Below are 20,149 nucleotides of genomic sequence, written 5' to 3'. Positions count from 1 at the left end.
ATAACATGACAATAAACTGAAAGAAAACTAAAATACTGTACAAAATAATCCATCTTTTAAACTAAAAAATTGCCAACCTCTCTACAAATGCAGAAGAAAAATAGAGACTCTGTCAGTGTTTAATATTTCAAACAAATTTACAAATGATCTGATTATTTTATGATGTAAATTGATGGTTATGAGAATCGTCTTTTACTGCACATGTAATTTAAAATCTAGAAATTATTCTTAGAAAGGAACTATATTTGTCTTGAAATCTCGTGGCTAAAACAGAAGGCCTCAGGATTTCCTTCTCCTACTCCTCCAGCTGACTCTCCTCAGGTCTTTCCTGGGTTTTCATCACACATGCCAAGTCTGTCATATCTGGATCCCACTCCAGCCTGATGCTTCTGTTCTTCATGCTGTAGTTCAGCTGCTGCCTCTCCTGGATCCCGACGGTCCACCGCTGCATGGCCAGCCGAGCCAGTGCTGGCATTCGAGGCAGGGCGCGGAGTAGGGCGGGCAACCAGACCGAACAGGGAGCACAAGTAGTAGGCCTCAGGCTGAGGTCCAGATCCTCCAGCGAGCCTAGACCTCCTGCTGCAAAAAGAGCCGACCAGCCTTCGTTACCCACCGATCCATTGTAGGACAAGTCCAGCACTTGGAGACAGGACAGACAGCCACGTCTGCACACGGCAGCTGCACAGAAAAACATAATACAGCAATATTTGAGCATTGGTCGAAAATATTACTGGGAGTCTGTTTGAACTTGTGCAGTAGACACAATATTTCTTCCTTTACAGATGTGCAGTTAACCCACTCAGTAACTTCTACTTATTCTTAACTCATAATAGATATTAAAATTTGATTCTTTATGTAATCTCTTTTACAAATTTATTCCTTTCCAATCAATACAAACCTAAATCACAAATAATTAAATGAAATGGAGTAGAAAGAAGGAAATTCTGATAAACTCATTCGATTATATTTTTCACTTGCTCTCTTTAAATATATAAATTTCTTTCATTTCCCTCTGGCATTAATAAAGTCTTGTATTTCAATGTGAGCACATCAAACTAATCAAACAAACAAAAACAAAGATGAGTTTTAATTAAAACCATGTTCCAGGTTTGACAAAAATTTCAGGAATTATTGTAACAAATACTTTTCTGTTTTATTTACAAACTTTAAAAACATGAAATAAGAAAAACAATCATGCCGGTTTGAGTGAGCAACAACTTTTCTCTACTGAGATATAAGGCTCATGTATTTTTATTATTTATATTTGTGCTGTTTTCTACTTTTAATAAAGTATTCTGTTGTTTTAAAAAGATCTTCAAATGAATAATTGCTTTTTGTTTTGTTTTTTAAAATAACTAGGAGAAGCAAAGTAAAAAAGAAAAAAAAAAATCAAACTCGTGTTTTAGAATCTGAATCATTAAAAATTTGTAAAATTTGTTTTCAAAATCATCTCAAACATTTTTTCTTTCCAATCAACAAATTAATTACCGGAGCTGTTGTTGTACTTCGAACAGTATCTTTATCTTTCATAAATAACTTTAAAATTCCTAATTGACGAAAATGGCCCTAGTTACCAAGCTGTTACTAACGTGATTCTTCTGACGTGTGTGTTCGTTACCTAGGTGATGCAGATCATCAGTAGTGAGGTCACAGCTGCAGAGGCGGAGCTCCATGATGATGGACGGCTGCAGAGCATCCATCAGGAGCCCCAAGCGACCACCAACCACTTTACACCAGGAAACGTCCACACTGCGCAGGTAAGGCACTGCCAGAGCTGAGACAGACACACACACACACACACACATGCACGTTAACTGCATCATCATCATCACATTCAGGGAAATCCTTGTTATATTTAGAAATACATTTTGGACACACGGTTTTATGAATGTTGTCCTAACATGTGTATAAACTGACACGGTTATGGGACAACACCGAGGCTAAATCTATCCTCAGGCTTCACGAGAAGATCAAACTGTGACCCACTTTCTTTTATTTACATTTTAGTTTGTAAAACTTCTCTGTCTGTGCTTTTTGATGTTCCTTTTCTTTGTCTTTGAATTTTGTCGTTTGTGTTTGTTGAAATAATAATAATAAAAAAAAACATTTAAAACTATTAAGAAAAAAAACTGCCCAACAAATGTAGTAATTTCTACCTCACCAGACTCTTGTCTCTTTTAAATGTCCTCCAAAAATGTCCAGATCTGCTCCGATTTGCCATCTAATTAAGCAAATCCTTTTTTCTTTACATGAAATGAACCTAACTATCACTCAACATGCACATGAGCTACACAGAGATGTCATCTAGTAAAGGAGGAAAGGCCTGTACTACAAATGAAGCATTCAGGAGTATTTTCTTCTGTTAGATATTCATTGTTGTTGTCTTTGGATTTAGTCACTCATCGGTTTTTTTAATTTATACAAAAAGTTATAAAAACCAAATGCTAACATGTATTTTTTTACATGGTCCTAATCACTGTAGAGTGTGTGTGTGTGTGTGTGTGTGTGTGTGTGTGTGTGTGTGTGTGTGTGTGTGTGTGTGTTAGTATTTTACTCAGAGCAGTGAAGGACTCTTCATTCAGGCCACAGCTGTTGAGTGGCATCCTCCTCATTTGTGTCAGCGGGAGTGCAGAGACCAGAGGGTGGACTACGCCTCCTGCCTCCTTATTGGACGATACGTTGATTTCTGTCAACGCCGTCAGAGAGGGGAGCACCTGAACTGGAGACAAGTCACATGACTGCTGCTGTTTCAGTTCAGTCTGTCTGAGATGCACAGAGACTCACTCAGTGCCTCGAGGTCAGCCTGAGTCAGGCAGCAGCGGTGAAGATCCAGGATCTCCAGGTGTGTCACATGAGCCAGGTGGAAGGTGAGGCAGTTTAGTCCTCCAGCCAGATGTTTGTTACAGGACAGGTCCAACTCTCTTATGGAGGGAAGGCCGCGGAGCGAGCCACCTGCAGGATAGCAAGGAGGAGAAAACACATCATGGATCTCAAGGGTTCTTTTTTCCTCAGACTATTTCATAATACATCACCTCTCTGCTTATGCATCCTCCACAATCCTGGTCCTCAAAGGCCGGTGTCCTGCAGGTTTTCCACGTGTCCCAGCTGAAACTCACCTGGTTCAAATCAATGTGTATTTAGCAGACATGTGCAGAACTTGTCTGAGTATGAGACAGGCGTTTTCCAGCAGGGTCACTAGGAAAACCTGCAGGACACCTTGAGGACCAGGATGTAGGATCCCTGCTCTATAAGTTCTTCATTATGCACAACATGAAACACATGCATATAATGTGAAATTTGCAAGCAAAACAAAAACAAAAAACTAAATAAAACTAGAAAAGCACTCAGACGTCCAAGCAGTTCATTTCCACCCATACAGTGATATCCAGCCAGTCCTTCATTCATTTTATATGAAATGAAATTAAATCAAAATGAAATTAAATGAAAAATTAAATTAAATTAAATTAAAAATTAAATGAAAATGAAAAAGAAATTAAATGAAAAATGAAATTAAATGAAATTAAAAATAAAACGAAATGAAAATTAAATTAAATGAATAGAAAAATTAAATGAAATGAAAATAAAATGAAATGAAAAATGAAATTAAATTAAATTAAAAATGAAATGAAATGAAAATGAAAAAGAAATTAAATGAAAACATACTTTATTAATCCCAAAGGGAAATTCAGTAAATAATAATAAATAAATAATAATATAATAATAACAATAAATAATAATAAATGTAAACACTATTAGATTAGATATTAATAATGAATCTTGGCTATGATGTGGTTTTTGTTGCATGTCTATCTTAATTATCCTAATCGTCCTACCCAGAGCATTGAGGCAGTCTGCCTTCAGACCGCAGGCCTGTAATCGAAGGACAGTGAGGGAGGTGGCATGACAGAGGGATGCAGCCAGCTCTCTGAAGCCACCAGTGTCCACTTCCTGGGTGAGCTGAGGGTTATGGGAAACATCCAGCACACAGAGTCTGGGAAGAACAGCCACCATTCCTCCTTAGAGGAGGGCAACACAGAAACAGAGAAATCCATCACAGATGTAATAAAACTGTAATAAATGTCACATGGAAACGTATAAAGTCGCTACCTAGTGCAGTAGCATCTGGTGGAGTTAGCTGGCAGGCTACTAGGTAGAGCTCTCTTAGCGATGGGTGAAGTTTTCCCAGCAAGCTTTGCAAAGAACCGCCCCCAACGCCATGGTTCCAAGATAAATCAAGTATCTCCAGAAGAGGGACACAGCTAAGAGCCTCACCTACACAAAAAACACAAAACAAATGATGTGACAACACATCTGTCTGTCCAAAAACAGTTTCTTTTGTAAACATCCAACCTGTACCAAAGTCAGAAGCAGGTACATGAACTACAGTTTTATTTAATTAAACATATACACACCCAAACCTTGTGGAAACTTTAGTGAAACATGAGATTGTTAGATTTATAAGAATGACAAAAAGCACTTAAGTTCCTAAAAATAAAAACATGTGGTTTTGCTTTTCACTGCATTCCCCTAAAAAACATCAACAACCCAGTAACAGTAGTCCAGAGGTGCTGCAACACACTAATTAGCAGACTTGTGCAGAGCCTGACATCAAACCACACAAGTCTGTTAATTACTTATTAATTTGAGTCAGATGTGTTGCAGCAGGGAAACCCCTAACACTTGCAGGACGGCAGCTCTTGAGAACCGGAGTTGCCAACTCCTGCAGTCGACATGAAATGCTGTGTTTAAGCCTCACCCAAAGTTGCAACATCATCAGCATTCAGCCTGCAGCTGCAGAGCCTCAGCATCCTGATCCCGCCCACCTGCTGGAGGTGAGAGGTGAGCGCCGTCAAACTTCCACCAATCAGCTCGTTCCAAGAGACGTCCATCTCCTCCAGCTGAGGGAGGAACTGGAGCAAAGATGCTTAGGAGGCAAGATGAAAAAATCAGAGTTGAACAGGACTGAAAATGTAATGCTAATCTCTTTCCAACACCACTCCTAACATTCCCATATCATTATATTTTATATATAAGTGGTCAAAATTCTGAATTATTTCAAGGTAAAAACCCTCCTCCTGTAATGTAATCCAATAATAAGAGCTGGGTTAGGTGTCTGTGTTTGTACCGAGCTCCAGCAGGTCTGTAGCAGTCAGATCACAATGAGCCAGATTGAGACTCTTGCTGTCGGCTTTCTTCCCCAGCTTCTGGAGAAAAACACACAACCGCCCCCAGCCGAAGTGCTGCTCGCTCTCTACTGTCGCTCCCCCACCTGAAACACACACATCACACCTGATCTGATGCATTCGCACTTTCACTCGTTGATGTTTGCCATGTGAAGGCCAAGTGTTCGGGTCTGTGGTAAAGAATTTCCCCTTTGGTGACAATAAAGTCTGAAATCATGCTCTCTGAGATCATCTGCACAAAGGTTGACCTGAAGGGAGACTCTTCAGTTCAGTTCAATTCAGCTTTATTTGTATAGCGCTGCTTCACTACAGTGTCAGGGCTTTGCAGACATGTTAATTCAAGGTAATTCCAAATAAATAGCCCAGATAGCCGAGAACTTTTCTAATGTCAAATTATAGCACAGAAGACAAAGGGTGGGAACAAACTCAATATATATTTGGGGAAAAAAACATTTGTGTATGGAAATAATAATAATGGTAAACACAGTCTTATGAGTGAGAATGGTGATGCTATGTCTTATAATGTTGATAATAATAACAATGGACAATGACAATAAATATGTGTAAGTGCTTCTCATTTACATTTTGTTGCTTGTTTTCAGGCTGTTTCTTATTTAGGCTTGTTTTTTAATCTCTGTAGTAATTTTTCATTTATTTGTGTTTGGTTGATCTATATATATATATATATATACACATATATATATATATATATATATATATATATATATATATATATATATATATATATTTATATATTATATACATATATATATATATATATATATATATATATATATATATATATTATTTACATACGTGGATAATATTTTAAAAGTCAGATCATAAGACTAGTCCTCGAATGACACTATATTTCATCAGTGCTATGCCTTTTAGAAGCCTTGGCAGCAAGGCCGGATTATCCAATGGGCATTAAGCGCACAGGCCCAGGAGCCCACACCCAATTGGGGCCCACATAGGGCAAACGCCAGCAGTTTGGAGATAAAACAAAAATGTACATAAAAGCCAGATAGTTACACCACAGTGTCTAGTGTATTGCTATTGGTATCGTTGACTGAGAGATGTTAGAAATGTCGTTTCACAGTGTATCATTCACAGTTTTCACAATGTTGAGATGGGAAAGGGGGTCCCTGGAACACTCTGGCCCCAGGGGCCTGTGCACTTTTAATCCGGCCCTGCTTGGTAGTTATTTCCCATTAGAGAACAACCCCGCAAAGTTTATTGTTGTTTAATAGAATAAAACAGATAAAGTGAGATCATACTGGCATGCACCAGCAGAAACAAGTCTTGCCTCCTCACCTTGGCTCTGTCCTCTGTCCTCTCTACCCTCTGACTCTCCATCCTCAGGGATTCCCGTCCGGTCTGAGGTCCAGGACAGGAACCGTCCCAGAGGCTTTCTGTCTGAGGCGGAGCGTTTCCTCCGGATCTGACTCATGATGACATCCAGAGGGGATCGTCGACCCCGCGGACCATCTGACCACATATTTGACCATTTAAAAATACAGTAAAATGAGCTGAATTATGTATGTAGAATAAAGAAATAATAAAGTTGTTCTAATTACTGTCCATTAACATACACATGGGTAAATAGCTACTTAAGTAAATCAAAATCAAACTAAATCTTAATACACTTTTCTCTTTTTAATTAATGAATTGGTTATTGATTAAAACGATCCATTATCATTAGACCATGTTTAGGATGGATGACATGAATTTAAAAGAGAACAAATTCATATTGTGATCAGATTAATTGCGAAATCTGAACATCTTTAATGCCACTAATCGACAATGATCAAGGTCAAGGACAGAAAACAAGTATGAATACTTTATTTATCGACCGAAACTGACAACACGAATCCTCTTACCTGAGGACTCCATTTGAGTTTGATTTCAGATAAAATCAGCGTTTTCAATCCTCAGTTTGACACGATTTCAGTCAGTAAACCTGAAATTAAAAAGCGGTCAGATCACCTGAACAGGTTACACTGTATATGTTATCAATTTGAGCCATTAACTAAACTCGGCTTTCTCTAAAACGCCTCTCTTCTCCTGGAAGAGATTCACCTGCATCTCGTGCTCGTCAGGTGGATAAACCCGGAAGTGCGACAACACAAAATAAACATGTAAACCATAGTTGGAGTTACTCTGGAATCGGTTGCTCTTTATAACCAGTAACATGCAAATATTGATTTAGTTGTTACGTTTATGCCGCTTAACAACCACCGAAACTTCACGTTTTATGTATACATTCACCTCCTACATACAGTTTTAGTCAAACCGTAACTTGTAAATAACTTTTCTAAATATACTTTTTTTCTTTTACAATATAATACAATTTCTTACTTTTTTAAACTATTGTGGTACAGTAATGGAGAGAAATACACATTAAATTTGATTTTGACAAAAATAAAAAAAAATCGACGTTTCCATGGCAACATTACACTTCCGGTTTCTTGAGCAAATGATCTTGTGTATGACCATTCACTGGTTAATGGTTAAAGAACTGTGTGGCTTTAGAAATAAATATTTTAACTTTTTCTGCTTTATTCTATATTTGTATATCTGAAAAGAATAATATATGCATGTATACATTTAAAAAGAAAAAAACCTCAAACCAATAAAACTTTCTCAGGATGTACTTTCCTTATTTCATTATAAAAACAAAAAGTGAATAAATGAAAAAACTGGGCAGCTTTTCAAGTGTTTCACAGGAATTTAACCATTTATTATCAGATAAAAATGAAAATAATCCCCTTAAATTAGGATAATTGAATTTCTAATTAACAGTATTTTGTGTCACACTATAAATGACTGTTTAAGGTCAAACTTTAAAATCCATTTTGACTTGAAGTCTTATGCCTGTACAGACAACAGCAGATTGTGCTCCAACAATGAGACAAGACAGATAAAGAAGCTCCTTTCAAAATTATTTTATTAATAGGTTTGCCTCTGTATTGTATGAACTCCCTGTGTCTGAGAAGGTTGTTAATGACACCTCCTCCTGGATTCTCCTTTAACCTCGAGCAGGAGGCAGATAAGTTGAATTCAACATTTGTCTGTCGCTGCAATAAAGGAAGTGCAGAGAAGAGGGAGGAGGAGTCTTTAAACAAGTGAAATGTCCCTGTTGTCGTCTCTTCCTGCCTCCTCCATGTGCGGGAAAAAAACCAACAAAACAAAAGAAAAAAGCCTTGAGGAGTTGGATGGTTGTGTTGTTTGCCTGATGTTCTGGTTTGATCTCAGTCGTCATCCACAGTGGGTGTGATGGTCACGCCTCTCCTGATCTGTCCCCAACCGATCAGACTGAAAAGAGGACGATAATGGTTACACATCCTAACGGGATGATGACAATTTACTGCCGTTCAACATCTGCATAATTTAAACTAAAAGGAAAATATTTTTCTACATCTTTCTCCCGCTTTAACCAAACCCTGTTTTATGCACTCCTCATCTGTCAAGATAAGAGTCAATGCAAACGCTGCAGTTTCCCACAAAAATATCAACATTTTAATTGTTTACCTCACCGCCTAAGAGATGAACCTTGAAAATATGTTGGGAAATTTGTGGGGGGTTTTTTTTTTTCATTTTCTGACTGAATATCAACTTTTCTCAACACTGCACAAATTTACTGCATAATTATTTTGGATAACTTGAACTTAAATGCTGATTACATTGGAACCATCTATCTTTTTATATGATGTTTTATTGAATGAATGAATCATCAACTGAAATGGCACTCTAAATTTTGTTGCACTTGTTGCAATGACAAAGTTTATTCTATTCTATTTCCGCAAACTCTTTATTTTTTAGTAACTCGACTGTCTATACAGCTTGTGTGTTACTTCACAAGGCTTCAGGACACCACGCTGAGCAGCAACTCAAACAAAAAAACTAAATGTTAACTCCAACATTAAAATCTAAAACTAAACTGCTTTTGCCGTGAAGATCTGGTAATAATCTGGAAACGTCTCTGGCTTTGTTCTTACCGCCAATGTTTCTCCACACGTCGACTCAGAGCAATCTTCTCCCCGACCTCTGTACAGACAGGGTTGGTGAGGACGATCTTAGCCAAATCTGCCTTGACGGCGCTGACACGGCCGCCTGTTGACAGCGAGCCAATGTTCACCATCAGCACCTCGTTCTTAGACAGCTTCTGGACCTGGAGAACAGGAAAAAACAAAATAAGTTGTTTACATAATTATGACCGGCAAGTAAAAGACCTGCAGATATAGTTCATGACATGTGAATATTGAGCACAACTGATTCAGGGCTCACCTTGGCAGCCTTCTTGTCTCCCTCTGTGCGTACTCCCAGCAGCCTTCGGAGCAGGAAATAAGAAATCTCAAGCTCTGTGAAGATCTCTGGCAGCGCTCCAACAGCACCCAGCACCTGTCCAACCATACGATCCGCTCGGCACAGTGTTGGGTCGATTTTAGTGCCCACACCTGCAAGACAGGAGATTGTACACCTCAGTTTGAAGCATTTTGTGTTCTAGCTGAGTCCATTTAAACGTCTACATCTGTAGAAATGAATCTGAACGTTTGCCATCAGTGTGATGTTATTGAAGCAACAACAGAAACACTCACCACTGAAAAGAAACACAATCAGAACAGCTGACTCAGCAACATTTAGACGCCACATTTACACAGTGCAGGTGTGTGAGCTGAGATCTGACCTTCTCTATTCTCTGAACAGAGCATCAATCTGTGGCTCTACTAAAGTTCCCTTTACACTAAACTAGATGATCCACTTTTTGCGAGTTCCAATCCAATACCGATATCTGAAATTTGAAAATCTGCCGATACCAAATCTGTTTATGTGAACATTATTGTGACTATGATTATTATTGCTGTTATAACTGTGTAAGATTTCATAAGGTTGTAATAAATGACCCATCCTTTCTGAAGTTACCTCATCAATAATAATATAATAACATTACAGATCTAACAATTTCAACAAGTTTTATCTTGATTTGGCACATTTGACCTAAACACAACTGTAAATGTGTGGTTTTGAAACAAAGATCTCACTTTTAGTGTCACAAATAATGTCTTATTTATTTCTTTTAAAACACGTCTGAAGCATGTCATAAAACACATCTGCACTGGCTTGACTAGTGTGGTATCAGGTATCGGTTGTGGAATCTGAACACTTTTATTAATAGAAAGTACGAGTACACACACACGGTACTGAGCAGATACTGATATCAGTATCGGTGCATCCCTACACTAAACACAAGGAAAATGGGAACAAAGCATCTCTTACCAATGAGGCCTCCGGGTGCAGCGTACTGCAGATCGTTGTGCTCTGCAAACAGAGAGACGATCTTGGAGAAGATGGGTTTGCACATCAGCTTTCCTTCCTGGTCTTTGGAGACGATGCCTGGTCGCACCTCAAGCTCCTGACCCACCTGGACGTCACAGAGAAGAGAGGACCACATGTAAGATGTTGATGGTGAACAGTTCTTTTTAAAGATCTAGCGGGATTTATTGAGCAGTAGCTGCACAGGAAAGAGGTCAGAGGAACAGGAAGGGGGGGGAGTGGGATACAAGTAAAGGACCCCAGGTTGGATGCAGCCTCTGTATATGAGGTGGCTGCTCTACCAGCCGCCCTGCAGTGAGCTGATTTTAGCTTCTCATACCTTAAGAACACCCTTCAAGATACTTCCTCCAGCCACTCCTCCTTTCAGGTCATCAACTTCACAGCCAGGCTTGTTCACATCAAAAGATCTGATGACTGAAACACAAAAGGACACAAGTTGTTGTGAGAAACTGAAAATCATCTAAAACAAAGTGGGAGTGTGCTTGTTCCTACCGATAAGTCTGGGCTCAGAGGTGAAGTCTCTGATGGGTACTGGGATCTTCTTCACGATATACTCACAAACCACCTCAATGTTGTACTTCAGCTGAGCTGAAATGGGAATGATGGGGGCACCCTCGGCCACCGTGCCTGCAGGAGAAACATGAAAGTCAAAGCAAATTAAACAAACATCCAGGCGAGAGATGTTCTCAGACGGAAACAATCAGCTTCTCCCTGCTTTTGGCTGATGCAGCAGTTTTTCCTCCAGGTCAAATTCATGGCGACTCACCCTGCACGAAGGCGAGGATCTGCTCGTACTGCTCTTTCGCCTGGCTCTCCTTCACGAGGTCAATTTTGTTCTGGAGGATGAGGATGTGTTTCAGCTTCATGATCTCTATGGCAGCCAGATGCTCCGACGTCTGAGGCTGAGGACACGACTCATTCCCAGCTGCAAACATGGATCGTTTATACACCAAGTTTCATAACAGCTTTTATGTTTTGGTTCAGCAGGGTTGTGACATGGCGTTTGGTTTCAGACTTCAATTGCTGCAACAGAACTGTTGTTGGATTAACCTCAAAACTATAGTGTAGCATCAGAGACACATGAGATCTTTTCATTTGGACAATTTCAATGTATTGTTCTGATTTTTTGCAAAATGACTTCATAAATCTCACCAGACTATTGACCCAAAGCAACAAGTCAGGAGTATAAATCAGGCTGAAGTGCAGGAAGTTTGTATTTCTTGTCATTTACTTTGTTCTGGACCTTAATACCCCAGTTCCCATAAATCCTACAACTTACCAGGAATATTATATATATATATATATATATATATATATATATATATATATATATATATAACAATGTTATCTAAGGACAACCACAAATCAGTCAGTAGAACGAATTACCAATAAGCAGGAGGGCTGCATCCATGACTGCTGCTCCGTTCAACATGGTTGCCATCAAAATGTCGTGACCAGGACAGTCCACAAACGACACGTGTCTGGCAGAAAGAGAAGGATTTCTTTTTAATTAAAGAAAATAATTCACTTGGCAACTAATTAATATGATGTTTGGTAAATAGTCCCCACATGTCTGACACACAGTCCAAAACGATACAATCAGTTTTCTACGGTAAAAAATGTTGAATATTAAAGAAACAGAATATTTGTTCTAAAACAACTTCAGTTCCCCTCTTTTTTCCCCCCATTCTTACCTGACCAGTTTGAAGTGGCCCTTGGTGCCAGGGATGTCTGTGGGAAACTCATCAGGAGTGCTGCTGCCACATGACCTGTAGCACTCTGGTCTGGGACAGCTGGGGTCATCCAGCTTGTAGACCTAAAACACACAAAAGAGGACAGGCGTGGAGGTCAGGACCGCCTCCTTAATGCTCAGAGAGAGGATGGTCAGACAGCACTGGCTGATGGAGAAGAATTTATGGAAATCAGGAAGACTTGTAATCCTGTAGAAGACAGTACAAACCACAAACCTAAAGTGTGTAACTGGGTTCAGCTGGAGGCCGTCAAGATTGTGGAATAAATGTTTGATGAAGTGTTGCACAATGATGCAGAAAATAATAAATATCAGAATGACATCAGGAGATCAAGGCATTGCTGATGCATCATACAATCTGATGTTTGGGATTTTTTTTAATTTTTTTTATTCCTCTCTAAAAAATTATTCTCAAATTATTTTAGTGATGTTTATTGTTTTTAAAAAAATCCGCTCTGGGCAATCATCATCTCATTGTGCTTAGAACTTTAAAAAAAAAAAAGATTTTGTGACAATACATATATACATATAAAATAACTAATAATAATAATAACTAATTCACATTAAAAAAAATATGATATCAAATCAAATCTTTGTAAATCTCACATCTTCTTAAGTATCTTTTGAGATATTTTCTTTGGAACCCATGAAAATAACTGATATGGAAACCAACAAGTCCATTCACAACTGAACCTTTTTCACAAAGAGAAATTCTGTGTGAACATATCTTAGAGAAGATCCAGATAACAATTTAACGTCTGGTTAAACTTAGAACGAAGTTGTTGACTGATGTGTTTGCATCTGACAACACAACAGCCTGATTCAATGTTTATTCACTTACAGATATTTAGGCAACCTGGACACCACCTATTTTTCTTAAATATTAAAGATGAACCATTTGTAAGACACTTAGTCTGTTTACATGACCATCAAAATCAAGTCTCTGGCAATAGTCAGATAACTGTAATAATCCGATATGAGGCATTTAAATGCTTCTAAAAATACATCAAACTCTCGTCGTCCACATTTAACATCCCATTATCACATTTATTTCAGAGTACATACATTTTTATCGTGAGGTCACTTCCTGTAATTTTCAAAATATTTGTTGTTTCCTGAACATGGTAAGTCTACAGTATTAGCATGAGCAGCTAATATGAGCCCCAATACACTGCTAAGTAGCTCAAAGGTAAACATTTTCCCAACTGAATGAGAAAATTTGAATTGGGAATTATTTTGACAAGAGACGCTGATATTGAACGGAAACAACCCAGGTAACCTTTCAACGGGGTATGAAAACCGACATCTCGCCGAGCGTAATTAAGTCACGTGGCAGTAGGATTACTGTCACTGATTTAACACATGAAAAATTAAATAACAACAACAATTTCCCGAGTTTTATTAATTGATAATGTATTAACTAAGTTAATTGTTTTTTTGTTTTTTTTAAACCCACCTTGAACCAATTTGTTGGAAACCATTAAACTAGCTGAACGGTTCAAACATGTTTCTTTTTTTGTTCTGCATCATAAATGAAACAGCTGTACCTGACAGAAAGGATGGCGGAGCTCAAGATTGTAATGTCATACAATTGAAAATTTCACTCTCTTTATCCTGTGTTTATTTCCTTCAGCAAGAATAAACATATAAACTAAAAACTATAAAAGCCAAGGTTAAAATCTGTCCTGCAGACACCACAATGAACCTCTTAAGTTTGTAGAATCTGCCAGGGAACTTCTAGTCTTAAGCTTCTTAATGTTTAGTTGTAATTTTGCTAAATTATATCTGATCTAATGACTATTGGTGAAGCCAAGCTGACTCTAATAAGGAATAAACATTAAAAAACTGATGTTTATTGAACTGATCATTGGTCTCAGCCCGTAACATTCAGAAGTTGTTTTATTCAATTTTTGTTTTAATTTCCTAAAATGTCACATAAAGCTCTGTGATCTGGACATCTGCATGTTGTCATTACACCTGAGCTAAACATCACTTTCACATCTGAATCAAATGTTCCAACATCTTTTCCTTTAAATTCCAATTTCTAAACTCTTAAAAAATAAAGTTTTTTTTCCCCTCAAAGTCTACATGTAAAATTGTTTTCACCTCAACAGTGGTGTAAAATATCTAGGAGAAATAATCAAAGTCAAGTAACCACAGAGTTTGGAGGAAGAGTCTCATGATGATCTCTTTCATAAAACAGCGAGTAGTTTTGGCATTCAGCTTGTCACATTACTTCTGCCAATTTAATGAAAGTGCTTTCTGAATCCCAGCTTGGGAAATTTAATAGTTGCAGCCTCCATGTACAATTGTGTTTATAACACAACTGACAGTATAAAATTAAAAACTATTTGCAAAACGGTCAGAGGAGATAAATAATATTGGTAACATTTGTGATGTTATTTAGATTCGATGTCATCCATCAACGTATTTGATAATAATCAACCTCAAGTTTATTGTCTTGGATCTCAGTTTGTGTTTTAACAGTTTTAATTGTGAATGGTCGAAGATCAAAATACTTTAAACATTCTTCATCTATATTTACCTCCGCCAAGGAGGTTATGTTTTACCGGCATTTATCTGTTTGTTTTCAAGATAACTCGTGAAATTTTCAGCAGCTGTTGGAAATGAGAAAAGAAAGAACTTATTTCATTTTGGTGGTGATCTGGATCACTGTTTGGATCCAGGAACTATTTAAAGACCTTGGCGGAGGTTTGTGCTCTTCGAGTGCTTTTCTGGTTAACATATAAATGGTCTGCCATCGTTATTCATGCCTACATGAAGAAGTGGTTTAATCCAAAAGCTCAAAATTGATTGTTTATGTTGATTTAATCGGAATTTGCACCGTAAAAGATCTTTTTTGACAGTTTCTAAAAATCATTTCTAGAAGTAAACAAAGGCCCACGTCATCCCTGACTTGTCCTTAATATCAATAAAAAGTAAAGCCTGTTAAATACTCCGCGAGAAGCAAGAACGTTTTCTTCTCAAAAACATGAAACAAAATTTCGTCACATTGTTCTTATAGATGTGATTGAGGACATTTTGCATCTTGTTCTAGAAACAGCAGCCACGCAGAACTTATTTCTCAGGAGAAGTATTGTTACTGATCAGACTTTTGAGGTGGGCACAGAAGTGTGAGCAGAAAGTTGCTGCTTTCGCAGCATGCTAATGCAAGGTTGGACAGAAAGTCTTAATTAAAAGCTCATTAAGGTGGTGAGAATTAATAAAAATGTATAAAACATACATGGCATTAAAAGACATGGCTGCCTTCATGTGTGCATGCACAACTCGGCCCTTCCATGGATTAAGTTGCTTGTTAAATATTAAAGACTTGGTCAATTGTTCACGGCACATGGAAACAGACACCGCTCCATCTCAGACTAAGCTTATTGAAGGGTACGAATTGACCAAAACAAACTTTTTTATTCTTCTTGCAGCCTTTAGAGCAAAGTTCTTACTTCTCATGGAGCATGTAACAAAACAGAGGCAGCACAACTCACCTTAGCGTTAGCATATCCTAGCTTAATGGTGATATTCCTCTCCAGCTCATTCTTAAACCTGACGGTGTGAACTCCAGAAATGGCCTTGACTACTGTGGACTTTCCATGGGCCACATGACCAATAGTACCTGAAAGAGAAAGACAATAGCCCAAGTCAGAACAGGCTCTCTTTTGGTAAACTGAAGAGAAACACAAAACCTGATGGAGCATTGCTTGTGTTTCATACCGATATTGATTGTGGCCTGTCTGCTGATGATCTCTGGAGAAAGAGGCGTCAAGGTTGACACATCCTACAGAGAGCAAACTCACATCAGACTCAATGTACACTGACAAACATGATGGGGATTCGCAGCAAGCCGAGCTCCCTCTCTATGTTTAATCCTGGAGGTGAATAGAGACAAAGAAGAGCAGCATGCGAGGGTGCAAACACTGTTCCAACAACTGAGTGAATTTTAACCAGAGTTGTTTGTATTTCCATCAAATTAAAGTAATTGAGATTATTCATTCTGCCACACTGGTCCAACTGGAGCATACAAAGCATTCAAATCAGGAAAGCCCAACTGCATTCCCTTTAAAACCAGTTATATATTTATATATTTTCATTGGTTGTGGGTGGGTTTGTGTTTTAAAACATAAATGCTCTAAAAAAAAAAAAAAAAAAAAAATCTAACTCATTGCTTTGTGCTCATAACTGTTGCTTATTTTCTGTACCGGTACCTTCTTTGCACAAGAAGAGCTGCAGGTTTCAGCTTACTCGTCTCAACCTGTTATTTTTAATCATTTCTGTGGTTCCAAGTTTTATATTTGTTCCTTAGCTATAAAACAATGATTGATTGAGAATTTACCACAATTATATACTTCTTGTAATAATTCTTCCTAGATTTTAACTTTAATTCATTCACTCATTCTAGTTTGCTTCATTAATTCAGATTAAAACACATTTCCGTGACCCTTCAGATCCCTCAGTTTTGTGTGAACTGTCAAGAGTTTTAATTAAAAAAAAGTGTGAGCTGTGTTAAGTATGAGAAATTTCTGTTTTTATTATTATTATTATTATTATTATTATATGAACTTGAATAAAAGTTATTTTGTTTAGAGAATGCACTTGATGACAAATGGCCAAAGCTAAATAAGCATTGCCTCTCAATTTTGTCAAGTTACGTTGCATTATCTCCATCTATTTAAACTGTTTAAGCTTTAATGCACAAATCCCTCCATATTTTAGATTAGATTCAACTTTATTGTCATTATACAAGTACAATGCAACGAAACGCAGTTGGCATCTAACCAGAGTGCAATAAGCAAAAATGCAAAGTATATATTATCTGCAGTATGTACAAGTATTTTACAGCTGTGGCATAAAGTGATTGTCACAGTACACTGATTTGAGTACTATGAGCATTAAATAAAGATGGGTATAGGCTTTAAGTATACATCCAGTGTCGGCAGAAACTTAACATAATTACAGATGGTATGTACAGGTCTTATGCCTTAACACTAGTGGAATTGGATATTAAATAGTATATATTGAAATATATTGAAATACATGGATGCTACTTTTGCTTCTTCTATTTAAAGCCAACTCTATCAAGGCTTTCTCTATAATTAAAATGTAATTTATGTCAAGCAGTACTACGTTATTTAAATGAATAACTACTTAGTTATAATTTAAATTCTCTCTCTCTTATCTCCCCCCCAATAACAGTGTTGCATCATTAAAATGTATGTTTCCTGTCTCAGTAGGTCCTGTTGTCTTTCTGTCCCCCACACAGCAGAGGCAGATGGCTGCCTGTCCTGGAGCCAGGTTCTGCCGGAGGTTTCCTTCCTGTTAAAGGGGAGTTTTTTTCTTTCCCACTGTCGCCAGTGGGCATGCTCAGGATGGGAGACTGAATTGGAGCTTCCAACTCAATCTGTTGGTTTTCTCATATAGGCTATTAAGAATCTATTTTCATTATGTTTTTTTTCTGTCTGTAAAGCGTCTTGGGATGGCATTGCCGTGATTTGACGCGATATAAATATAGCTGAATTGAATTGAAAATTAGTTTAAATTGTTATGCAAAATTTTTTAATAAGCTTAATAATCAACATACTATTGTGTATTTTATATATATATATATATATATATATATATATATATATATATATATGTTTGTTTTTTTTTTTATTTGTGTGATATTATAACATTAGAAGACGGATGTCAGCCTTCATCAAAGTCAGATCACCAGCAGCTCCATTGATCTGTCAACATTTGGTCCGAGCATCATCTCGGGACCAAGATATCCATTAACAGGCAGTTAAAAGTAAAACGCTGAAGAAGAAAAAAACACAAACACAAAAATATCTAACGATTCTAGAAAAGCTTTAGAGGTTTAGATTCCTAATAAAAACTGGAGCGGGTTTGTTCGCGGTCCGCCCCACCGAGCCGGCCTGCAGTCATGTGCCGGGTAGAGGCGTAGCAGCCCCCGCTACCGTTCGCGGTCATATTCTCATATTTTCCTGTACGATTTTTAATAATTAAAAAGTCAAAAGCAACCGGCATAAAAATAGCAGAACAAAAGACTTCGTTAAAAGAGACTTACCAGAGTATTAAGGTCTTGTTTAGCCAAGTGAGGCTGACCGAGCGTTATACCAGACTCGTCACCCGCCATCTTGAATGAAAAGGGAATGGAAAAGGCAGCCCCGACGAATGCCTGACTACCTGGCGAAACCGCTAATTTCTTTGCAACCAAACTACATATCCTGACTGATTATGTTTAAGCTCTGATTAAAATGACAGTAATATTGTATAACTTTAAAGCAACTTTTATGCTATGAATTAGTTGTCAGTAACAAATGAATTTAGTTTTTGTTTGCGTAATTTCCCAGAGAAGAAGCAACGGGGTCCTTTTTTAACGGCTGATGCAATTTACAACTTCTGGAAAGAGGATTTTATCTAAGCGGCTTTATTTGTCAGGCTTTACATATCCTTTTATCACTTCACGGATATTTTTTGTTTGTTTTAGATGTCATAAAATAAAGCAAATATCTTTTTTGTTCACGTGCGAGGTCCGTCGCTGAAAAGTGACGTAATACGATTACCGTTTGTAGTCCGTTTGATTAGCTTGTAGTTCTTTACGTCCTGGAAAAGTAGACTGATGTTTGTTTTTAGCTTCTGACTAAGTTATGCATTTCATAATAATATCAGATAAGCTTAAAGAGTAAATAGAAAGTTTAATATTTAAGCAGTAAGTAATAAGAATATAGGAACAATGGATATGTTTACCACACATTTCTGAAATTTTAATTAAATCTCGGGGAAGATAGCTATTTTACCAAACTGTTAATAGTTTTGAAGGAAGTTTTGAATGTTGTATATATTTTTGACTGAATGAGTCAAAATTATAAAACGGCAGAATAATTAGAAAATCAAAAGTTTAAAAGTTTTCACTATTAATTAAAATAAGTTGTAATTTTTAGAAAACTTGCACAACAGAATCACACACCATTGGAGATTTTTATTTTTATTTTTTTGTTACCTTGAATGCCTCCATTTTTTTTTTAAATTTTACTGTTATTTATCTTTCTTTGTGGTGGTTTCTTATCTCTATGTTTTTAAAAAAAAATCTATTTATTTACATATTTAGTATTTGTATTGACTTTGTTTGCGATGGATTGGCGAGCTGTCCAGGGTGTATCCTGCCTTTCCCCCAAAGACGGCTGGGATAGGCTCCAGCTTCCCTGCGAATTTGTTGGAGATTACAATATATGTGACTGCTTTACAGTCACATGAAGTGGGCCAGATCAAACGTGGCCTTTTTTTCTTTTTTTTTTCCACAAATTTTAACGTTTCTCCATCAGAAAAATTTAAAAGTTTCCTTTTAAATAATTTACACTTATGAATGTGAACATTGGGCCCAAACAAATTATAGATTAATTAAGAATTCCAGTAAACTTGGTGGAAATAAAACAAAACCTGTTTTCTTTTATTTGGAACTGGACGGTTAATCTACAACTAATAAAATCACAGAAACGTTGTCAACATAGTGAAAATACAATGAGGACAGTGCCAAAATAAACAAGACACAGTTTCAGAACAGTGTTGACAAAAATGCATTTTACATCAATATCTGATTTAAATTTCTTTTTGATGAATTTACAGTGGTCAGATCTGTATTGAAGTTTGAAGGAAACTTCTTTCACCTCTTTGGAGATTAGACAAAGATTGAAGCCAAACCTTCTTCTAAATCACACTATCCTTTGTACATGTAATTTCCAGTGTGTCCTGGCACAAAGAAAAAAATACAACATTATTTTGAAAGATGTCTCTAACTTCTTTATTGTTTCAATTGGGACAGATGTTATATAAACATATTTTCTCCTAGAGAAAAGTAGAGAAAGTT

General features: G+C 37.2%; 2 protein-coding genes across 2 annotated transcripts; both read right to left on the bottom strand.

Annotated features, from left to right (window-relative positions):
• Positions 1-295: 295 nt before the first annotated feature.
• Positions 296-6,684, bottom strand: lrrc31 (leucine rich repeat containing 31; the record flags this gene model as incomplete). The annotated part of the gene is made up of 9 exons (XM_079259993.1): positions 296-678; positions 1,619-1,774; positions 2,555-2,719; positions 2,785-2,952; positions 3,834-4,016; positions 4,108-4,272; positions 4,757-4,924; positions 5,126-5,269; positions 6,501-6,684. The coding sequence occupies 9 exons, from the start codon at positions 6,682-6,684 to the stop codon at positions 296-298; spliced, it is 1,716 nt and encodes a 571-aa protein (XP_079116119.1).
• A 1,310-nt stretch (positions 6,685-7,994) lies between these two features.
• eif2s3 (eukaryotic translation initiation factor 2, subunit 3 gamma) lies at positions 7,995-18,424 on the bottom strand. Its single transcript, XM_079259374.1, has 12 exons — positions 18,350-18,424; positions 15,997-16,060; positions 15,771-15,898; positions 12,215-12,336; positions 11,907-12,001; positions 11,287-11,445; positions 11,013-11,147; positions 10,840-10,934; positions 10,464-10,608; positions 9,474-9,643; positions 9,185-9,357; positions 7,995-8,501 (listed from the first exon to the last, which is right to left on the bottom strand). Exons 1-12 carry the CDS (start codon positions 18,416-18,418, stop codon positions 8,438-8,440), a joined length of 1,419 nt encoding a protein of 472 aa, XP_079115500.1. The 5' UTR covers positions 18,419-18,424; the 3' UTR covers positions 7,995-8,437.
• Between the last annotated feature and the right edge of the window lie 1,725 nt (positions 18,425-20,149).

This window comes from Telmatherina bonti (assembly GCF_933228915.1).
Source record: "Telmatherina bonti genome assembly, chromosome: 20".
Classification (NCBI taxonomy): Eukaryota; Metazoa; Chordata; class Actinopteri; order Atheriniformes; family Telmatherinidae; genus Telmatherina; species Telmatherina bonti.
This window is presented reverse-complemented; position numbering and strand designations above follow the sequence as displayed.

Coding starts and splice junctions, on each gene's coding strand:
- eif2s3 (XM_079259374.1), bottom strand. CDS start 18,418: ATGGCGGGTGACGAGTCTGGTATAACGCTCGGTCAGCCTCACTTGGCT. Junction 11,148..11,286: donor GATCCTCGCCTTCGTGCAGG/GTGAGTCGCCAT, acceptor TTTCTCCTGCAG/GCACGGTGGCCGAGGGTGCC. Junction 9,644..10,463: donor TGCACCCGGAGGCCTCATTG/GTAAGAGATGCT, acceptor CCTGTCTTGCAG/GTGTGGGCACTAAAATCGAC.